The 23855-nt window shown below is 37.7% G+C and overlaps 1 protein-coding gene across 2 annotated transcripts in view; it reads left to right on the top strand.

Moving 5' to 3' along the window:
- The window catches only part of LOC144651414 (Golgi apparatus protein 1-like), a 34919-nt gene extending 11386 nt beyond the window's left edge, over positions 1-23533 (top strand). The window contains exons 9-31 of one of the 2 annotated variants that reach the window (XR_013570311.1): positions 932-1067; positions 2542-2768; positions 4418-4545; positions 5183-5284; positions 5640-5784; positions 6500-6637; positions 8841-8927; positions 9822-9884; positions 10479-10589; positions 11230-11318; positions 11559-11673; positions 12389-12481; positions 13996-14067; positions 14604-14669; positions 15527-15606; positions 15883-15926; positions 16159-16274; positions 16896-16997; positions 17662-17754; positions 18325-18445; positions 19439-19545; positions 20740-23253; positions 23297-23533. Coding sequence is in view for 1 of the 2 variants with exons in the window: in XM_078511346.1 (XP_078367472.1) it covers positions 932-1067; positions 2542-2768; positions 4418-4545; positions 5183-5284; positions 5640-5784; positions 6500-6637; positions 8841-8927; positions 9822-9884; positions 10479-10589; positions 11230-11318; positions 11559-11673; positions 12389-12481; positions 13996-14067; positions 14604-14669; positions 15527-15606; positions 15883-15926; positions 16159-16274; positions 16896-16997; positions 17662-17754; positions 18325-18445; positions 19439-19545; positions 20740-20907 (2403 nt within the window). In the remaining variant the exon portion in view is untranslated. Of the gene's footprint in view, positions 1-931; positions 1068-2541; positions 2769-4417; positions 4546-5182; positions 5285-5639; positions 5785-6499; positions 6638-8840; positions 8928-9821; positions 9885-10478; positions 10590-11229; positions 11319-11558; positions 11674-12388; positions 12482-13995; positions 14068-14603; positions 14670-15526; positions 15607-15882; positions 15927-16158; positions 16275-16895; positions 16998-17661; positions 17755-18324; positions 18446-19438; positions 19546-20739 lie in introns of both variants that reach the window. The other variant, XM_078511346.1, reaches the window with a different exon arrangement.
- The last annotated feature ends 322 nt before the right edge of the window (positions 23534-23855 follow it).

The following is a 23855-nucleotide window of genomic DNA, read 5'->3' as shown; positions in this document are numbered from 1 at the left end:
ACAGCCCTGAAATGGATTTTGTTTTTTTTAAAAGAACAACTAGTTAGAGAAAAACTAACTACCGGTAGTAAAAATAAAACATTATCTTAGATCAAAAATTAATTGCAACATAAAAATACAGCTTTACAGAGATTCTTGTAGTATCTCTGATTGGCTGTTATTTGTAAGCAAAAATCCAAACCCAGTTACAACTATAGTTGTACTACTTGTTCTTGATGACCTCCCTATTACTGACAGTTCACTTGGTCCAACAGAGACCAAAATTCATATAAACTCATCCTCTGTAGTACAGACACTTCCACTGTCCCTTTGGTGTCTCTATCAAAAAGCTTTGACTGTAGGAGAAGTGGCTTTTGGTAATATCCAAACAAAAATTTAAGGTAACTCTGTCGTGCGTAACCTTTATCGAGAACCGTGCATTAAGCTGAGTAGAAATCTTTCTAACTCGAAAGGAAACAACTATTTCGATTAAAGGCAAACGTCAAAGTTTACCATTTTTAACCAAGGCAAAGTATATGAGTCGCAAAGCACCCAGCCGTCGGGACTAACAAATGCAGCATTTCCTCCGCGAAAATAAAAAAAATGCTTGAACTGAAAGACGTTTGAATTCTTCCAGTGATACCTTCTACTCATACTAACTACATGCAAAAAAAGTCGATATCTCGAAGAGATCTTTGATTCTGATTACTTCCACAGTGAAGGAAAACCCAAAATAGATGTTTTCTAATGCAGAAAACAAGAAAGGAGTAATAAAATTGCAAAACTACACAAGCACGGTCTCGGCTAATGAAGATTTTAAAAGACAAATTACCAACAACAATCTTGAAAAAAATTGCCAGTTTTTTCAAGATGCATTGTTTGAGACGTAGTTCCTTTAAAGATTTCACTCAATATTACCTGTGTTTATTTTTCCTTATTTTCTTCTTGTAAGGCCAACTATCCTTTGATGAAGAATTGCTTGAAGTTTTATCAGCAATATAAGGATAAATATGAATGTGAACGAGGGGACACAAGACATGGAGCCCTGGCAAACATTCTGATTTGCTTGGAGAGAGCTATACAAGATGGTAATTTTATTAATAAAATAACTTTGAGGCACTGATGTTTTATGAACTTCATCTCTTGTACTATGGTACTACAACTACTTACAGTAAGCATAACAGCGTAATGGGCTGTTGTGGTCAGGTAGCAAATACAGATCAAGGTGCCCCGTTTTGGCTGATGATTTTTTGTAACAAACACAAATTAAAGACTATTGCTGCCCATTTTAGGAACTATTTTCTTTATTATCTTTGTCATTAGTTACAAGTACAGTGTATAGTGAAACCTGTCCTTACGAACACCTCACCTCTATTGTATGGACACCTTCGTAATACAGACATAGAGGATAATACATGGTTGCATGGAGATATGAAATTTATCTTTGAGTGTTCAAATCGATAGCACACGAGTGAGCGCAGCGAAGGAGTGAGATATCGATTTGAACACGAGAAGATAAATTTCAAATCTCCAAGCAAACATGTATTATTCTGTTTATTATATAAACCTACTAATAACAAGGTATTTGACGATTTTCCGAAGATTTCCGAAGTTTTTCAAAATGTTGTCCAAAGGTCGTATAAATGTTTCTGAACATTTTCTGAACTTTTCCGAAAATTTCCAAAGATATCTGAAGACTACCGAAGATTGCTGAGGAAGTTCCAAAGATTTTTTGACTTAATATCGATAAACTTTGGCTCATTAAGCATTGAAACATGGCAAATTCTGCGAGATGATTGGTCAAAAATGATATCACACATGTGGATATCATTGATTTTATCCACACATGTGTGATACCATTTTAATCAATTTGCTACCACTCGCTATACTGCTGCAGTAACTGTTTATATAATATAAACTTAGCTCTGCCGCAGTGGTGTCCGTATCAAAGTGGTTTGACTGAATAGGCCTTTTGCACGACCTGGTCACATGGTAGAAAATCAGACATGCTGGGCCGCAAGTTACCGTATTTACCCGTGTATTAGTTGATCCCGTGTATAAGTCGACCCCCTATTTTTGAGGCCATAAACTAAGATATTTTCATTTCTGGGTAACAATTTTTTTCGGAAAATTAAACTTGTGTTTCTTAGAATTTCCTTTCAGGTAGAGATACTTAATGAAAAAAACACAGCAAGTTTCAAATATGTGAAGTTTATTATCATGCTTACGCATCCAAAAGTTAAGAAGGTGAAGCTTAACCAGTGCAAGTCACTTTGCTCTGAATATCTCATTGCTTGTTTGGCGCCCTAGCGTGGCTGATTTTGTACCATGTGTCCAGGTCATACAAAGGGCTTATTGTGGTACTTAACTGATTTTTTGGTCATAATGCTGCAGTTACTGAATAGGCAAAATGGCTAAAGAAAAATGATTGGCATCGTTCGGTAGTTGGTCCAATGTAGGTGATGAAGTTTTACAAGTAATGTTAACTGCTCAACTATTTACATGTAGTTAGCTGCACAAAACATTTAAGTTTTGACTTTTTTTTTTACTTTTTTGCTGCAGACCAAAAGGTCAGTGGCAAGTGCCAGGCAGAGTTATTTGATCTGAGACAACAACTGATGGAAGATTACTCCATCAATCCTGAGCTTGTTGCTAAGTGTGACAAGGAAATTCAGGACCGCTGTCAGAAAGGAACAATGAAGGAAGGAAAGACTATTGATTGTTTAATGGAATTGGCAGAGGAAAATGAGGGAGATGACAAAGCCATTAGGCCACAGTGCATTAAGGCTGTAAGTAACATGATAATTATGACAAAATATATTAAATTGTCACAATGATAATCATTATGATAGTGAAATTATCATGATAATTTTATAAAATTGTTATATTAAATAATAATATTATAATATTTATCACAAAAATTATAATATTATTATTAAAATAATATTATTATCATATAATTATTATTATTATTATTATTATTTATTATTATTTATATTATATAAATTTACTTCACTCAAATGCACTTATTTTAACCAGCAGGGTTTGAAAAAAAATTCCACACTCTCAAATGTTGCTTTCCCTGGGCAGTTGTATGCTAGTCCCAGTTAATTTTTTCGACGTTTTTGCTTGTTAAGCAAAAATGGTAGAATAGGGGTTAGTAGACAAAATTTGGATCCACATATTTGTAAACTCTCAAGGGACTTTTTTAATTTCTCAAGGGACTGTTTTAATTTCTCAAGGGATTACTTTCCGCTGTGGGTGATCACTTGCGATTTCGTGGAAAAAACGTGACTTGTCACATTCACAAACGTTATATAACAATTTTAAAAGTGACATGTCAGCTTTCTTATCTCAACGCACGTGTGTCTGAAAGGCGATCTATAAAAAGCGTCGCACAAACAATGGATTGCGTAACTAAAACACGAATAAATAATCACTAGCACTTACATCGCGTTGAGAGCAATGTTGCATGAATCGGCTTTACAACACGCGATAGTATCTACGCAGTTCGAGTGGAATTTCAGTCAAAGACAGCAAAATTCTTTCGTATTTCATCTTCAAATATAATTCGAAAGCATTCACTGTATATGTGGCTTTTGTTTAATCCTGGGTCTTGATATCCGACCCTCGCCGAGCCTAGACAAAACGCAGCTTGAGTGTAACGATTTGTTTACGCAATGTTTTCTCCGACAGTAGTCGGAAATATCCGTATTTTTTTTCGTGCTTTTTCATGGAGCAATCGTAACGGTACGGCCTTGAACACATTGAACGGTGGTCTACCTATAACAATTCAAATATAGCGTCGCAAAAACAAAGCGTCGAACGCATATTTTGCTGTTTCATTTGCTAATTTCGCTGCCGTAATCGACTGCCTCGAAAGGTCCTTGCAGTTTTAAAGTATAGAATTGTCAGATCTCGCTGAAATTTGCACTGTTTATTTGTGTAATGTTAAGGAATATGTGTATAAATACCCGGCGCGAACGAGCCATTTTTGACAAAATTATATGGCTGCATTTCCTCCGCGAAGATAGGAAATTGTTAAATTAAACTACTGCAAAGAAACTGTAATGATAAGTTTGAAGAACAATGCACAGGATAAACCTTCGACTCATACATGCAAAAACGTCGATATCTCGAAGAGACTTTGATTACCATTTTAAATTAACTTGCCTGGGCCCTTGGCAGTCGGGCAAGTAAAATTGACAAGTATTTTGCCTGACCAGAAAATCTGCAACTCACAGGCAACCTGACAGCAATATTTTCGGGCTCTGCAAACAAAACAAAAAAACGGGACAAAGATTATTCAAATTGGGGTGGTTGAGACAGATTGGAAAGAAAATATGTGAAAAGTTTGGGTGACACTTTCGAGTTGCATCAACCATGATGTAGCCCATTTAAGTTACAGTGTAACTGTGTAATGTTTGTGTGTTGACAGATTGAAGAGCTTTTGGAGGAGACAGGTGCTGGGAGCGATTACCGTATTGACCACACTTTGTACCAGGCCTGTGAACCTGTCGTTCAGACTGTGTGTAAAGACAAAGGCAAAAAGGAAGGAGATGTAATGTAAGTTATAAAATATGTACCAGTATGTAGTTGACTGCTATTTGCACTCACCAGCTCTTGTGTTTGCTTGTTCACTTGCTTGCTTGACTCACTCTCTCCCTTGCTTGCTCACTCGGCCACATATTTTCTCACTTGCCTACCAAAATCATTCCCTTGAACTTTCTTGCTCATTCCCTTACCAACTTTCATTCATTTTCTCATGACTTGCTCACTTGCTTCAACTCCCTAGCTCGCTCACTTGGTCACTCACTTTCTCATTGCTTTCCAAATATGGTCATGACTACCTAAACGAAGGCGACCTTCAGTAGAACAAACATGGCCAAAAACTACACACAGGATACTAAGGAAGGGGCCAAAATATGATGGTTAGAAGTGATCCATATCAACCATTTTGTAGTTAAGGGACCCCCCCCCCCCCCTTAATTTAAAATGTTTAGGAAATTGCACATGCCCTGATTTGTCAGTTCAAGTTCATTATTTTTTAATGTAGCCTGCACTGTACTGTATGTCATTCACATGTTTTATTTAGTTTAAATGCATGCTTCTTACACACTGTATACTTGTAAAACTGTAGTGTGTGGTCTATTTTTAAGTCATTATTTATTTTTGTGACAAAATGTGCATTTTTTAACAACAGGGTTTTGTCATGTCTTATGGAGAATCTCCACACCGATAACATGATACCTGAGTGCGAGGAACAGTTGTTGCACTTGGAATTTTTCATTGCAAGAGACTTTGAGTAAGTGCACACTGGCTCTGCTACCATTTTTTTAGGGTTAATTTAGGTTACTTTTTGGTAACTCAGCTTGTCCACAGTCTTTGGTTATTTTATATGTGACGACAGTGTACTTGTGACTCCTGTTCTCATATACATGTAGTTGTTTTCAATTGATGGTTTTCTTCCAATCAAGGATTTTTCTAGGAGGGTGTGAACCACTAAGGAATAGTGTAACTGACTGTTGACGTAAACAAAACTATTTAAAAAGCGACTACTAAGCTGCACCCTCCCTGTAGATCCGCCATTGTTCTCCCTGTCAATGAAGTAAAACTTCATGTCCCCTGACCTAAAAATACTGTTGTTGTGATTGTTTCAGGCTTGATCCTGTGTTGAAGAAAGCATGCAGCGACGATGCTAGGGCGATTTGCCAAGCTAAGAGCTTGGATGACCAAGACTCGTACCCAAGCAGCTTAGTTGTATCATGTCTTTACAGGCACATTGTTCTTGACACACAAACAAAGGTCAGAGTAGTGTTTTATTAACTTGAGTCATTGTGCGCAAACATAGAGGTTAATCTGCTCATAGCTGATTGGCTGAAAACGGATAATAGCACTCAACGCATTCTCAAAAAATCAGACTTGGCCAGAGTGTGCTCTGGAGACAAGGCCTTATTTGTGTTGTTACTGAACAGTTATTGAACAATGACAGTCAAAATTCATTTTTTCAACTTATTTTCTTAAGTTATGTGTAAGCCATAAACGTTTGCCCCATTTTAAAGTGGTTCCTGGTGCATAACCCAGATGTGAAATTCTCAAACTGTTTAATTATTCATCAAGTTAAAACAAAGAAAATCATAACCATGAATGAGGTTTGGATACCCGGTCTTAATTAGCGTAGATTTTTACAGTTTTATTTCTCCATTTACTCCGTAGTTTTTGTTTCGATTGAGAAAATAATTATATATCAAGCACTCAAGAAATTATTTCATCAGATATCCAAACGCCTCAAATTTCATCAAAAATACTCCTGTGTGTCATACACTGTATTTTCAACTCTCTTTTCAGTGTTTGGATATCCTGGTGAAACACTGTCACTCGTGATTGATATATTACGTCAAATTCTATGAAAATAAATGTGTGAGAAGAATACAAGTCATTCTTTTGCGTCAAAATGTAGACTCACAACTCAGAAACAGCCTTTTTAAGTGTTTTGAATCCTTTATTCTGTATCATGCAGGTTTCACAAAAATGTGCTGCTCATGTACAGCGTGTGATGCATCAGAGAGCTGTAGATGTACACCTCATGCCTGAAATACAAATGGCTTGTTTGGTTGATCTTGGAAAACACTGCAGTGAACAACTTGGAAAAGGAGAGGTACATGTAAATTAGATGTATAGAAAACACTGGCAGAACATTGTGGCACAAATAAGCCGAATAACAAGCCTGTCACATCTACAAATGTAAGCCTGCTTGTTCCAATTCAGCACACATTGCCTCCTCCCCCTCCCCTCCTAAAAAAGGTTACACCTAGTATATCCCTTTAGCACTTTCAAACCATCACATAAATGTAGGGTTTTCCAAACACTACACTGAAAAAATTAAAGAGCTTTAGTTAGAAATTTGAGAGAGAGTAATAGTTTTAAGATATACATTTTTAGTCCAGTGTCTAAAAAAAAATAATTATTAACTGCGCACGCAGTTCATGTTCTACCCTTACTTTTTTTTCTCAGTGACTAGACTGATGCCCCCGCTCGGCCAGGTTCGGGTCACGCAATGTTTAAAAGCTAAAAAAACACTTACTAATGTGGAATTTTTTAATGCCTTGGTTTTTACTAAGCATGTTTAGCGTGAGATGTCCGATTTTGAAGTGTTTTTCTCAAAGAAAATGCTAAATTTTCATGCTTTGAAAGAAATACATATTTTAGCGGGAAAAAATCTGTAAATAAATACCATTACGTTGGTGTCAAAGAATGTGCTGACATGACAAGTTCCACTTTCGATCGGCTAGACCGATGGCACCGAGTGACCGAGTCATGTAATTTTTTTTAAAGCTATTAATCAGCTACCTTTCAAATCTGTGTGAATCCTTTGGTCTTTACTAAGCACATTTATTGTGAAGAATTTCTCTTTTAAGCGTAATCTATTTTCTGTTGTGTCATTGAAAGGATTTTGGAGATATAAAGAAAAATTCCCTTCACAAACATGCCCTGACTTGTACCGCTTACATCATTGGGTAGGCTAGGGAAATTCCCAATATCATTACATTTGTGTATAAGAATGCTTCAAGTCACGCAATGTTTAGAAGCTACAAACCAGCGACAAATGTTACAAATGGGGAATTTTCTTATTCTTTGGTCTTTACAAAAGACTGTTTAGTGTGAAATATTCGATTTTGACGCGCTTGAATTAAAGAAAATACTCAAATTTCATGCTATGAACGAAAAGTACGCTTTAGCATGCCAGAATTTCCATTTATTTAAACACCATTACGTTTGTGTCGTGGATCGGCCAGAACCACGTAATATTTTAAAGCTTTAAATCTGCTTCAAATGGAAACTCAACAAATCCTTTGATCTTAACCTAGCATGTTAAGTGTAAAAAGTTCGATTTTTTAGTGTTGTGTATTTTTGAAGCTGTGTCATCTAGAGGACTTCAGAAATCTGAAGGAAAACGACTGAGACAGACATGCCCTGACCTGTTTACGTCATTGGTAAATTAAATCAGCAGGGAATTCCCATTCATCTAAACCAGCTTTTCTTAAATTTGATTTAATTATTTGCTTCAATAATCCATTTTGGAGCGAGTTATCCATGGCTAAACAGGAATTCGATACAACAATGGTCAGCATTAGCATAAAAGAAAAAAATTAATTGCAGATGGAACTAATCAACCATGAAATGTCACAAAAGCTGTTTCTTGCCATTTTATTTGTCAGTCGAACATTGTTTCACGCGGGTATTGGGGATTGGGGAGGGGTGCATTTTTCCCCACATGGCTCCACTAGGGTGGTCACGTGACCAGCGCAGTTTTAAGCTCTAAGAGCTTCTTGTTAAGAATGCTGGGCAAGAACCTGCTGTTATATTATTAAAGTTATAAAAATATAACTTTATTTTTAAACTGTGTAATATAGACTGACTATAATGTAAATTTAACATCAATCTAAAGTGTTATCGAAACATTCAAATGAAAGCTAACCATTCTCAGAATAACTAGAGTGCTAATAACTAAGGCTAACCAGAGTGATAGTTTTAACCTTAATTCCACACTGAATACACCAACTCGTGAAAATTTGTGGGCAATCTTGAGGAAATATACCAGCAAAATCTTATGACCAATTCCAAATGCTCAAAATCCTTCACTCCTCTTATCACTTTACACTTTGTTATAAAAGCAACTACAGTGTATAAACAACACTGCAGTACGCACACTGTGTTGTTGTCGTGTTGCTGTGCTGGCCATTTTTACTTGAGCTGTTCAAAGTGATGAGATTGTTTCTCAAGTTCTACCGACAATTTGTTTTGATAGATACTTATAATAATAGCTATTTGACATGTTATGTTCTTGCCTTGTTTTATAGGAGATACAGTGTTTGCAGGAGAAATATGACAACCTAACCACTAAATGTAGTGAAGCCATTGGTCAATTTACAGAGGAGGAAGGGGAGGTCAGTATAAGCTCCATTACCAAATTCTCCCTACTGGCTTCCATATGATTTGCAGGGATGTAGCTAAGAAAACACTAAGCCAGCTCATCAACAAGCTCAGCTGCTTTTTTGGCCTTGGCAGCTCTAAAAGTTTACCTAAGTCTTAACTTTTTTCTTAATTTCAACCCGATTTAATTTCTCTTTCAGCCGTTTATTTTTATGATGAATCAACGTTTATTTTTTATGATGAATCAACCACCTGGTTACAGGATCATTTCTAAAACCGTGGATTTGTTTAGTGTAGCCTGGCTCAAAATAATTTCAGACAATTGCCAGTCATGTTGACCAGTCAAACAGATTTTAGCTCATTCATGTGTCGTTTCTGACTGGTCAAAATGTTAAAAATAGTAAAAAATTTTAACTACCGCTCGTTTCTGCTGTTTGTTAGATTGTGTTTGTTTGCATTTAACTACCACTCGTTTCTGCTGTTTGCTAGATCGTGTTTGTTTGCATGGCATAAAAAGGCCCACTATTTGTTCGCTATTTGGGCAGCAATTTCTTGAATAGATCGCTTCTTAATGTACTTGTGAGGTGTGATTGCGACAGGTCAATCCAAAAGTCTTTAGAACTTTAATGCTTGAAATATAAATCAATATCAAAAATGTTATTTATTTTTCTGGTCTTCACCTATCATTTTGAAAGCTGTGTATGCGACCAGTCAAAATAACCGGCAAACCAAAATTTTGTCCGGAAAAATTGTCCTCTTGACAGGACATTGTCCTTTGCCCGGCTGTTATTTTGAGCCCTGCTCAGTATAAACTGACTTAATTGTAATAATTTATTATATCTTAAGGTAACAACAGAGGAGACAATGTTAGCTAATCATTTTAAAAGTGCTTGCTGATTTCTTAACAGGATTACAAGCTTGACAGAACACTGGTGCGTGCTTGCTCCGGCATGGTGACAAAATTCTGTGAGGTAATTACAAGTGTTCTTTGTTTAATGTACATGAACAAGAAACAGCAGTCTTGCAGGATTTTTGTTTGGGCCAGGAGACAAATGAGCATTTCAAGCATCTACATGTGTACCGTATTTATTCGATTAAGCGCCCAAACTCGAATAAGCGCCCACCTCGAATAAGCGCCCACCCTGTAGGTAGCAAAAATTAATTAGCGCCCAGCCTCGAATAGGCGCCCCCCCCCCTCACCCCACCCCCTTCAAAAAATACTGAAGTGCATAAGAGGATTAGTTTGATTATTATTGAAATTGAGATTGAAATTGACTAAGTACTAATAAGAAACTTCCCTGAGGACCGAGTTTTCTTAGTATTTTACAGACACTTTCAATGAACAGTTTTTGTTTTTGATTGATCTTCACGTTTTATTATTCATTGTTTTGCTGTAAAATAACATTACTACTTGCGAGAAATAGAGAAAATTTAATAAGCGCCCAGCCTCGAATAAGCGCCCACTCTTAAGGTCCAAAAATTTAATAAGCGAATACAGTATAATGTTTTAATGTTGATGTTTTAGATGGACAAGTGATTTTGGACTTTGTTTTTCAACCTGACAGGATATTGTTACCCAAGGGAACACAGAAGGAGTTCTGCCTTGTTTAGTTGAACACAAAAATGATCAAGGAATGGACGAGAAGTGTCATGCTGCAATTCACCACTGGCAACTTGTAAGTTGAGACAGAAACTATAAAAACTTAATCGCACATGTATAATCCAAGTCATTTTTTTTTATGTCAGTACATTTTTCTTATGGCCATTTACGACTTCAATCATTATTTTAAGCCTATCCCTTTTTTGTATGGTTAGGGCACTGGACTTGCTACCCCTCTCAAATATGCACCAGCTCCCCTGTCCCTCTAGTTAATGGCTGGTCCCTGTAAAAGTGGCAGTGTCACGTAATATATTACATTGCATGGAATTTATTTATTTATTAATGTAAAGTACATGCTATACATTTCATGGTTTTATTTTATAAACATTGATTGCATGTTAGTTAAACCTTTTGGTAATGTATACTGTATATCATTTCCAAAACAATTTTTAAGGAACCTTTTAAGACCCTTTTCAGGCTGATTTCTCACTACTAGGGTCCTGATATTAATATTTAACAAATGCATCAGCCTTTTCCCAAAATCGTAGGTTCTTACAGTATATGCGGGTGTTTACTGCTCTCACAGTTGTGTTTGCAAATAAGCAGTTGCATAGAAGTCAGAATTGCCTAAATTGGAAACACTACTGCAATAATCATTTCTTTCTTTTTTCACATACTATATTCAGTGTGTCTACTTTGATTTCCTTCTGGACTAGGTTGAAATGAAAGATTTTAAGTTTTCCCCTGGATTTAAAAAGGCTTGCCAAGAAGATGCTAAAAACCACTGCAGGGACGTGAAGAGCAAGTAAGTTGGAATTAAATGAGGCATAACAAATCTATGATGGGTGACATCAATGAGTAAACTACAAGAATTCAATGAGGAATCAGCTAATAGTCATTGATTAATGAGTAATCAATCTTTTGAGGAGAAAATTTTTTATAAGTCACGGCAATAATTTGAGTGGGAAAAGAGGCATGGACTCTTCGCACATGCATATGACTGAAGCCTTATTCTCACCATGTTTTTGTCGAATGTTCCTTTCAGGCATGAACTTGTTGTATGTTTGAGTAAATTGGTCCGCGATGCTGTTATCAATGAAGAGGAACATGTTATTGATGATAGATGTCGCAAGCAACTGAGAATTGAGAAGGAGGAAGAGGCAAGATTGATTTGATTTTTTTGGTTCTGATTTGTTTCTTGCCTCTGGTTCAGTACTCAACAGAATTCTGTGTGTTGTGTTTAAGGGTAGATATGTAGCTAAAGAACATTCAATTGTTGGACATTGCCATGTCATGTCACAGGAGCGGATCTAGGGGGAAGGTACAGGGGGTGCACACACCCTCACCCTGAGATGACACGCAGCTTTGTATTGCTTTTAAAATTTGTTTACGTCACCAGTCAGTTACGCCATTTTTCAGTGGTGCACCCCTTCCAAAGAAAAATCCTGGATCTGCTCCTTGAGTAACATTTATTTGATAATAATTAAAATTAATTTTGAGAGTACTTAAGAGTGATTTCTTCAGCTTTGTTAGCCATACATCCATTTGGATGTATTAATCGTATCAATCAGTCAAAAAAATTATGTAAAACAGGATAAATTCTACAAATCGTTAACTTCATTATTTTACTTAAGTGCAGTGAAATATCAGTTCATTATTTTATCCAAAGGCAACTCAACTTGTAAACTAAGTTGACCTCCAATGGCCAATTCCCTTACGCATGCAGAGTACTGCCAAGTCAAGAGCATGATTTGATGAATACAAAGTCTACCGCGATTCCCTGCAGGCGGGTGACATAGGGGGGATCAGGCACTGTTAGCAACTTAATGGCAAGGTCCATAATAATTTAATATGCAATGTTGTATTCATTTTCAGTCTGAAAATATCATATTTGATCCTGTAATGCTTACATCATGCATTAAAGACATGACAGCTGTGTGTCCTGAAGTCACTTCTGGACAAGCAAAGGTAAGATTGTGATATTCCTAACCACTATTGCTGGTTCACTTATTATGTCCTTCAGGGCCTGGTTGTTCAAAGCACGATTAAGCTAATCCAGGATTAGCGTGATATTTGATTTCAATTTTTTAACATTTCGTTAAGGTTTTCTGTTAATATATTTAATCCCCCATCTTTGACGTGGATTAAACTCAAACGTCACAAAACATTAGCTATGGAAAACTTTTAAAACAAGAGAAATTAAAGCCTTGATCATCTTTTAATCCTGGGTTAGCGTTAATCGCCCTTCGAACAACCCGGCCCTGGGCTCAAAATAACGGCCAGTCAATGGACAGTGTCCAGTCAAGATGACAATTTGTCCGGACAAAGTTTCAGTTTGGCGGTCGTTTTGACTGGTCATGTACATGGATTTTATAATGATAACTGATGACCAGAAGGGCATTAAGAAGTGATCTAATCATAAAAAAAATTGCAGCCAAGACAGTGAAGAAATAGTGTGGGTTTTTATGCCAAGCAAACAAAGACTATCTAACGAACATGACCCGTGACCAAGCTAAAATCTGTTTGACCGGACAACATGACTGGCAGCAGTAAAAACCCACGTATAAGAACCAAGGTTTTTTCAAGTTAGCCTAAACAGGTTCTTGTATAAATGGTATTTAGGGTAAAATTAGGCTAACTAGGTTCTTAATTAGGTTCTTAACTTTTGTTCAAGAAATAAAGTAGAATTGTTAAATGATCTGGTCTTTAATGTCCAATAACAGTATTCTTGGAGGCTTCGGTAAGCAAAATACTATACTATTTTAATCTGATTCTGTTAAAATCAAACCTATTCTGTAACCTTCACTGTATATTTTTGAGAAGATTTTTTAATTCTATATTTTTGAAAAGATTATTATTTTTCTTTTTTAAAAATAAGAACCTGTTTTAGAATTTTAGCCTAAAATGGTGCTTATGTGAAGGGTGCTTAAAAATGAAATTTTAGCCTAACAGGTTCTTAAATGTTAGGTTCTTATACGCGGGTTTTTACTGTATCCGAAAATTATTTTGAGCCCTGTCCTTACTACACTGACTCAAGCATCAACAGACCAACCAGTACTGATTGATAGATTGATTGACCCACCAACCAACCAATCAACTGACTGACCATCACACCGACAGTCTTACTGACCTACTGTCCAACTAAAGGGCCCTCCGACTGACAGTCTTATCAATCAATCAATCAAAACCTTTATTCAGACACGATGAGGTAAAAAAGCTACATAGCTTGTGGGGTCGTGTGTAAATAAAACATTACTAGTAGATAAAGACATTAAACTATATTAAGGTAAAAACGCTAAACTAAACGCTAAAAATAAATTTAATTGCTAAATTGTTACAACGATAAAAATATAAAAAGTGCTAAGAACTCTAACAATAGAGGTTGTAAAAAAAAATCGGTATTTTTACTGACTAACTGTCCAACTGTCAGACCATCCGACTGACTGTAAGAAAATTGATTTTTTAAATCTTCTCATGTGTAGGTTTTGGAGTGTCTTCGAAGAAACAGAGACAAGTTAACAGACAAATGCAGAAGCGCACTCTTCCAGCGTGAGGTAGGCAAAAAGTTATTATTTTTAAAAATAATGATATGATATAATAAAATTATGTTTATCTTTAGATTTGCAAAAAGTCACCCTCTATAGGCATGCATAGCAAGCCCAAAACGTTGTGAAGCAAGTCGTTGAGCGACGTGCAGTGAATCACAAAGAAACCAGCGTGAGTGATGAAGGACATACTATCTTTGAGAAAGTCTAGTGAATCTTTTGCTAAAACGGTTCTTTTGATAACTTGTCTAAATTTCAGTAATGATGTCAACCCTAATATGCTGCTCACTCCTTTTTTATCTCAGCTGCTGGCAATCAAAATTAGTTTGTAACAGTTTCACGTTTTGGGCCTGTAATCCATTTATTGAGTTTAGATAGTTCAAAACTATTTGCTACTTGATACCTTTTTCTGAAAAACTTTCCTATGGGAGCATACACCCCCAAAATCCTCCTAAAAGTAGGCTTTAGGGGCAAGTGGTGAGGTCTATGTAAAAAACTGTATACGCCCTGCATGACTGTCCTGCATTATCTCCATTTCACTTCAGGAGGAAGAAATGCAAGACCCTGAGTTGGACTACAAACTTAGAAGATCCTGTCGAAAAATGATTAAGGTATGTCTGTATGTGAGTTATCACAGTGTAACGATGTCAATTGGGGCCACCTATAAATTTTCAATGGACAAAGCAACTCTGAATTCACCAGCAAAATTTAGTTTTATCCTAGTGGCAGAATAAATTTAAAAGTAGTGACAAAACAGTTAGAACAGTTTTCATTTAAGTGTCATAAAACCAAAACCAAACTCATCACTCTGGTCAGTCACAAAGGACACGGACAATCCAGTGAACCAATTAAAACTCCAAGCAAATACATGTAACCGGCATGAAGTGCGGGAAAATGTGCGCAAGCGAGTCACGATTGGTTTTGGTCTTAGTTTAGATTGGCTGAGAAAATGGCATGAAAGTTTTAAACTAATCATCGAGCGTAGTAATGCAAAACCAATGCAAACGTGAATTACTTTCAACACTCAGTAAAAACCCCTCTAAGGACTCAGTGACTTGGACTTGGACAGGGATGTAGCTAAGAGCCCACTACTGGCGGAAAGTTCACTAGAAAACAAGGACTTGGGATGATTCTGTAGGGCTGGACTAGTAAATGAGCCGATTAGTTATTTCTTAACTACATTACAGTGTTGGAGTGATGTGTTTAGAATAAGCATAAAATTTCATTCAAAAACCTTGTTTGCTGGTGGCATAGCAAATGTACATGTAGCTTAGCTTGGAAGCGACACCTTAAAGCTCTATCGTCAGCTCCTACAAGGTGATTATGGTGTCATGAGTCAAGTTTCTTGACCAAACCTACAGTCAAACCTCTGTTATGTCGGCTCTCCATTTAGAGGTTTAGAATTCCAGTTGGCTTATTTCATTGTATTTCTTCTCTCTATGAATAAACCATTTTCTCTTGTTTTCAGTTTTTCTGTGATGATGTAAAGCCATCAGAGATATTTTCTTGCCTTAAAACACACAAAAATGACCCAGAGATGGAAGACAGGTAGTTTTCTAATTCTTTCATTGTATCCTTGATTTACAAGCTATTGAGTTCTTTCATGTGCTGCTGTTAATGGGTAAACTGCACTTAATACATCTTATTAAAGGGGCTTTATCACAGATTTTACCAGATTTTTGAACAACCATTGATTGATTGATTGATTGATTGATTGATTGAGCAATTACAAGGTACAAATCAATTGCCTGCTGACTACATATTGTAGTCGTGTAATAAAATGTGACTTGTAATGAAATAAGTTTTCCTTGTCCTTGTTTTCAGCTGTCGTGACATCATTATCAAGAGGCAGATCAGGCAGTCACAAGGTATGGAGCCTTTATCACTTGACGTGTTCCTACGATCATGATGTGAGGGAGGGGGCCGTGTGGTGTACCCCAGGGATGTTTCTGGCGAGGGGAGGGGTGGTAAGGTTGTGCTGGGGGAGGGGGTTGTGAGATGTGAAGTGTTGAAGGGGAGGAAAAGAAAGGAAAATGGGCCTGAAATAGCAACCACCTACATAATTGACCTACCTAACATTAACTACACTTTTTTGTTCAGATTATAACCTCGACCCACAGCTAATCAAGTTCTGCAAGCGAGATGTTCCTAAATTTTGCAAGGATCTTCATCATGGGCAAGGAAAGATTGTGGAGTGCCTGAAGAAAAATTATGATGTATGTTTTTGATGATAGTTGTTCACGTTAAACCAATTATGACTGAGTTCTTCACGTTTGTAAATAAGGAAGCAATGAATGAGTGCATTGTGCTGTGTTGCGAGGCACGTACGGATTCAGGGTTCTACCTAGGGTATTTGTGTGGTAGAAGCTTCCCTCAAAAAAAGCCCAGCTTTCTCCCAATAAAAATATTGTTATCATTACAGTTTATAAGTAACTATATCGGAAAATTCATCCAGATGCGACGAGGTCAGTGCACATGAAGTAAGTATTCCCTGTCTAAGGACACTAATTGTGTCTTAAAATGCACCAGATTGCATCTTAGTGCATATTTATTTCAAAACCAATAAATCCTAGATAGATCCCTGCCAGTTGGCCTGCGGGAGAATTCATAAGGAAGGTTTTCAGAATCCCATCAGAATTTGACCCTGTTTAGATTCTTTCAGAGAGGTAGCATGAGTCATGGTCATGCGACAAGTCCTCAAGACAGCTTCCGCAGCGCGTGTGATTGCTCGCACAGTTGTCCTTGATACCTCTACAATGAACTACTCTTGTGCCACAATAGTACTTCTAACATTGTAACAGTGTCTAGGCTTACTATTTGAACCAATTCTCTCTTAGCGTCTTTCTGATGAGTGTATGGGCTACGTCAAGAGGCTGATGCGTGATGCTGCACGTGACTACAGGATGGATGCCAGGCTGTCCAAAGAGTGTGCGAATGATGTGAGTATGCCTGTCCTGAGGTGGGGTGGGGAAGGGTGCATTAGAGAAGGCGAGGGGCAGGAGATGTGACACGTTAGTTGTCATGGTATAAAGTGAAGGGGGGATGAACGTGACTACAGGATGGATGCCAGGCTGTCCAAAGACTGTGCGAATGATGTGAGTATGCCTGTCCTGTACCGAGGTGGGGTGGAGTAGGATGGCTTAGGGGAGGGGGTGGTGAGAAAAAGGTGTTCATCATTTTAAGGCAACGAGTACCGTAAAATTCCGGTTATAAGCCCTGGGCTTATACAACTTCGTAAGGGGCTTTGTGTGGGCTTATAAGCGGAGGGGCTCATATCCGGGAGGGCTTATAAGTGGAATAAAAATAACGTTTCGAAACGGGCCACGGGAGTGTTGATCGAAATACGTTTTTAAGTTAAAAACACATAATAAAGCAACATTTAGCCCTGTTCAGTACTGTCATCCGGCAGAGGGGGGCTTATATCTGGGGGGGGGGGGGGGGGGGCTTATAATCGGATGCATTTGTTTGTTTCTAGGTAGATGGGCCTATAACGGGAGGGGCTTATACGTGGGGGGGGGGGGGGGGGGGGCTTATAACCGGAATTTTACGGTATGCGTATAGTTAGCAGTTAATGCTGATTTTTTTTTTTTTGGCTTCTATTAGATCAAAAAGTATTGCAGCGATTCTCCGCCTTCTGCTGTTGAAGATTGTCTCAAAGAACATTTAGGATCAATTCAATCACAGCAGTGCCGTGTGGTATGTTACAGTCAATTTCTTTAAAGTTAAATCATTATTCTTTAGTCTTGCATAACCTTGTCTGCCACACTGGATTGATTGCTACGTGTACCTAGTTTTCTTTCGACCCTATTGCCCAGGTATAAGTTAAGCTATAATATTAAAGACCCATCAAAAGTAGTGACAATCCGAGCGGAGTTGCGACAAAATTTCGTTGTTGTTAGCACCCTAAATGAAGCTATCCTCCCAGAGAAATGACGCTGTGAAGGGTAGCGACCTCAAACGTAATTTGACTTGTGATGAGAAACAATAATTATTGACATAATGGATACAAGCTGTACCAAAATGATCTGATTTTTGCTTCAGATGATCCATCTTACAAAGTTAACATACTACTCTGTTTGACGTGATATAAATCGTTACAAGATTTTTCCTTATTTATAAAATGTTACGATGGTTACTAGCCTGCTACATTCGAAAGGAAACGAGGCTCGTTATTTTTGGAACTTGTAATGCAGGACTCTTTTAGCCTATTATGCCATCAAGTGGTAATTAAGCAATAGTCATGTTTTGATGTGTTTTGTTTTGTAGGAGGTAGTCCGTCAGATGAGAGAGGGTCGCACAGACATACAGTCTGATCCGTTGTTGTACAAGGCATGCGCAGTGGATGTCAAACGTCACTGTTCAGATATACCGTTTGGACGAGGAAAAGGTAAAATTACTTTAGCAAACACTGCATTGTAGCTTGTAGTCCTCGCGAACCAAGAGGTTTAACTATTGGAGCACATCCCAGTTTCCGTAGCTCAGAGCGACTAGGAACCCCCTCCCTACCCTCTCCATCCCCGCATGGGATGATGATCCAACCAGCCAAGTCCTAGGCATTTTGTCAGGTTTCTCTCGCAGTTTAACGATTTGTGCACCTGGGCATAGCTTGTGAATACAGCCGCTTTCATTTGCTCCCGCTACTACGTGCGAAACGTGAAGCGAGTGAGAGGCGGCTGTATTCGCAGGCTAACCTGGGCAGAAAGGGGCATTGTGGTAGTAAAGTGTCTTGTCCGACAACCCAATGACCGCTTGATCCCGGAACGTTAAATACAGAGTTTGACGCGCTATCTAGTTTCGAATCTGGGTATCACTTAACAATTTTGTCTCCAGAGGGAGGAACCATTGCTACGATTTTTGAAGATAGTCCTAGACAAGGACTTAGGCAGAATGCCATTATTAGCTTTGTGCAAAAACTTAAATAAGGATGCCTAATTTATATCTCTGGAGTTCATAAGAAATCATGGAACATGTATTATATATCGGATTCGTTTTAACCAATTAGGAGCACTGAAAACCAAACCCATCGTGACTCGGCTTACGCGGCACGTTTTCCCGCGCTTAGCAACGGCTGCACGCTTTTGCTTGCACTTGTGATTTTCTTTGGTTTTACGAAGGCTTATGTTGGAATCTTGAACATGAAGCTTTGACAATAACTAGCTGGTGTAACTGACCACCAGCTAGTGTCATTCTCGGAAGTCCCGAGGTCTGCCTCCTGCCACTGCCAGACGGGATTTTATCCACGTTATGTTCATTTAAATTGTATGTTTTACTGTTTGTTCACACTGGCACTGAAAAGCCACATCGGGGATATGTCAATTAAGTATGTTATATTATCACTATTTACAACATACTTATCTATTTTTTGTCGTTGTGTACACAGTAATGAAGTGTCTACTGGAAGCTCACGATTCAAACCCAGCTCGTTTTGATAGAGAATGCTTGTTACATTTATCAAGCCGAATGAAGATGTGGGAACTAGCTGCCAAGGTACGTCTCACATGCTCACGCCAAGAAAAAGAACAAGCTTTCTAGGCGGAATTAAAGCAATGTGACTTCCTTTCTCGTGCCATTCTCAAGTTCAGGTTTCGTACTGCTTACTGAAGAAGCAGTGGTTGGAATTGTAATGAAAAGCTAAAGCCTTGTCTACTCTTTTTGAGGATAATATTTTCTTTTTAAACTTCTTCATTTTTGGTGCCCTGGGCCGGGTCGTTCAAAAGCTGATGAGCACTAATTTAGGATTAAAAGTTGAAATTGACTAGTTTAATCGTGCTCTCAACAACTGGGCCCGATGCGTAATAAAATGGCTTTCCTTACTTTTAAGGGACTCGCGCTATATAGGTAAAACAACTGTCTTAATGCTCGCGCAAAATGGCGTCAACAAATGGCGAATTTATTAAGAAGGTAGTCACGTATTATTAACGGTAAGTGAATTTACTTTTAATTTACAAATTAAGAACGAGTCAAAGAAGGCAATTTTTTTAAAATTAACAAATTTAGAACGAGTAAAAGAAGGCAATATTTCGCACTAACAAATCAAAAGTGTTATCGTAGCGACCTCTGTACATACAAATTTCTTCGTTCTTTACAGAAATTGCGTAGTCTAAATTTTGCGCGGGCATTTAGACAGTTGTTTTCCCTATATAGCGCGAGTCCCTTAAAGGTAAGGAAAGCCAATAAAATAAGGTTTACCTGCAAAAAAGTTTTGTCGATTAACTCAATAAATACTGCAGATTTTTTAGAATTTTATGAGCAACGCTTAAACTTGTTCAGGCTTTCAGTTGTGTTCGTCACCCGCACGCTATGGAAGTTATGTAGTAGATAAAATATGAGCGGGAGATCTGTATGGGCGTTTACAATGGCTAGCCATAGGCGAGCCATTGTAAACGGCCATACAGATCGCCCGCTCATATTTTATTCTACTTGTGAAATGAAAACAATAAATTGAATGCAAAGTTTTGTTATGCGAATCAGTAGAGATCTGTATCAAAAGTTAATGAATACTAATTAGCTGAGCAGGAGTCTGTATCAAAAGTTAATTCTATTGTTTGATTTGTATTGGGGTTTACAGTTGTGTACATGTGATCTGAATACAGTGCTGGGATTGGTTTGCACCCTCATGAATAGTCAATGATTTTTACAGTGATTGTATAGTTTGATTTATGACGTGTTTTTGTTTTGAAGGTTGCTCCTCCTGAAACTATTGGTGATCTCGCTGTAGCCATCTCTTCATCGCCCTCCAAGAACTACTTCTTCGTCATTTTCGCTACTTGCTTGGCGCTCATATTTGTTGGCGGGTTGGTGTTTGGCCGACTTTCCAAGCGAATCAGAAGAGAGGTCAAGGATCGCTGAATATTAGACATTTTGGACACCTTGCTCTGGAATACATCCCACAAATAACAACAACGACATCCAATTAATGCATACTACTAACTTATGCCATGGAACTCCAGGTGGTCTATCTCTATTTTTCTCGCGAGTGACTTAATCTTACAATATTCACACAAGTCCTCTTTTTACTAAGAACAATTTAACCACCACTAATGGGATATTCAAAGTATAAGAAATAAGAAATAAAAAAAAAATAAGAAAACTCGACTATATTTTATCCTTTGCTGTATTTTTGGCGGGAATTCAACTTGACGCTGTGACGGACGCGGCACATTTTGGCGGGAAAACACCGTTGTATTCAGCGGCTATCAAGACTTGTGATTGGCTGATCTTACAGCATAGGATAAAATTGGTTAAGTTCAGGTTATAAGCCGTGACATACGGTTCAACACCCTCTTTTGTTGAAAGAGGTTTGGTTGTTGAAAGTCTTCAACATTAGTACTTTTCAGTAAAAATTAAAGTAAAAAAGAAAAACGAACGAAAAAATATCAAAGTAGTGCAGCACAAGCTGTGCTGTTGATTACATCGAGGGCTTTGCTAGACCTAACCACAAGTTGTTCAAAACGTCCCACAAAGTTGCCTAAAAGTTGTAAATTGTATTAAAAAGTTCCTAAAAGTTTTCAGTTTTTAAAAGAAAGCTGCCAAATAGTTTGCAAACAACTGCCAAATAATTTTCAAAAAGTTGACTTAAATTAGTTCACTCTTCTGAACAAGTAGCACTTGTGTTGCTCTGTTTTTGAAATGTTGCTCTTGAACTTTTTGTGATTCACTCTTTTCAAAGTGTGTATTGTTTTTCTTGACGTAAATTTTGTTGAATTTTAATATTTATCGCATTGTAGATAATCAAACGTGCTATATGGTTTGTAAATTCAACTCAATTACTACTTAGTAATAATGTTATTATATAGAGTTTCTTATTAAAATTCAACAAAATTGCCTTCAAATGCCGCGTTCTAAAATACCCTAACAGTTCTCTTGTAAACAAGCTTCTGTTAAGAAACGGGAAAAGAGAAAAGTTGGCGAGCAACTTGTGGCTAGGCCTACTGTTTGAATGATGTATATTTTTGTGTGGTTTGCTAGTAAGGCCTCGTTTATACCAAGAGAGTTGTTCCTAGAAGCGGGGTCAACCCGCCCCACCCCCTCCCTTTGAGTCAAGTTTAGTACAGTGCCTAATCGTAACGGTCAACTTCTATTTAAAAGAATTTTAATTTTTTTTTGTCTTTTCAGATTGGAGATTAAGGGAGGAGCGGGGAGGTATGGGTGAGGAGTGTGGGGGGGGGGGGGGTTGCTCCCAGCCTTAGGGATAACATCTCTTTATAAACAAGGTCTTTTGTTTGTGAGCCTACAAAGGCAATGCTGTGGCGTCTATGTTGTATGTGCGTAAATTTTAGCAAACTTCTTAGGTTAGGAAATGTTTTCTTTATTCCTTTAGTAAGATAGGCCCGATTTCCAGCCGTTTTTCGGGAGAGCCCGCGCTCCTCCCCCTCGGGGAGGAACAAAGACCGGACTCGAGGAGGCGGCGGAAATCGAGCCTATTAGTAAGACGGCTTCTAGCGGGTCAGTAGAAGTCAACAAGACTTTGTTTTACGTTTTTGGATTGTTTTTTTAGGTACATAGTCTATGAAAAAATAGCATTTTCAAAACAGCAACAAACAGCCTGTTTAACTAATCTAAATGAATATTTATAAATGGGTAAATTGATTGGAAATTGAATCTATAATAGCACTTGCTAGCGAAGGGTTTTATTTGAGTTATCTGAATACAGTTGTATAATTTTTGAACCTTTTTTTCTGTTGAAGTACCATTCAAGTGAGATTCCCCCGTCCCTCTATACGAAGGCTATTTTGTTCATCTTTTAGGAGAAATACATCGAGTTTTTGGTTATATCTAGCTAGTTAATGAGTCATTCTCGGAGACCAAGGTGTAGATTAATAGGGCGTTTTTCCTTTTTTTTAACTCGCCTGTTTCAAATTGGCTGGCCAGTCTAGACTCGATTACCCGGTCCTGTTCGTGAAAAATGATCCCACCCTCTTCAACCAAACCGTGGGGGGGCGGGGGGGAAATAAAGATCTGACTCGAGAAAGCAGAGGAAATCGAACGTTTGGCCAGCTTTGATTGTCTACCCCTTGGCCTCCCAGATTCCCGTTCAGTTATAGTATTAAAGTAGGTAGTAAATTAATTTCTAATGTAATATTAACAGTGGCTCTGAACCTTGTTTGTAGAAAACGTCTGCACAAAATGCAACTTAAAAGCAAGTAAATTTAAATGGCGGTTTCCAACGAGTTTGTTTGGCAAAGCTTTTGATTGGTTTGGGAACTTGCGCGAAATTCTATTGCTGTCGACCAATCAGAAGTCGAGTTTAGCTAAACATTTCCCGCGCTTTGTCACTGAACGTGCGCGGTGTTTACGCTTTTGTTTACGCTCACATGCACAGTTTTCAGTTTTGTCAACTTAAAGTTGTACGATAGTGATTTGAAACCGCCTTATGATTTAACACCGGATGTGCTAGACGTATTTCTAATTAAAAATCTGATCTTGTGTAATTGAAAGTAGACGTGGCTATTAAAGCTGGGCGAGAAACGTTAAACTTGCGTGCTTAAAACATTTAAATAGTCCGTGAAATGTGAATATTGCAGGAAATCGAAACGGGAAAGAGAGAAAAATATCTTGGCACCTTATGCCAGGATATTTTTGAGTAAAGGAATAGAATTTTTAGAAGAGAGGGTCCATGTGCTTCAGACCAGAATAATAGTGACAAATGATTTGATTGGCTGGATTTTAACAAAAATAAACGGCCAATCAGTTGTACCGTTTTTAAATCGCTTTGTTATACGGGAGTTTAAAATGATTGATTTGGTTGGCTAGATATGAATTTCCTTTGAAAGTCTTGCCAATTAAATCATGTGTTC

Source organism: Oculina patagonica, chromosome 4 (assembly GCF_052425735.1).
Source record: "Oculina patagonica isolate OP01 chromosome 4, crgOcupat, whole genome shotgun sequence".
In the NCBI taxonomy this organism is placed as follows: Eukaryota; Metazoa; Cnidaria; class Anthozoa; order Scleractinia; family Oculinidae; genus Oculina; species Oculina patagonica.
The sequence above is the reverse complement of the archived record's forward strand: the minus strand, read 5'-3'. Positions and strand labels throughout refer to the sequence as shown.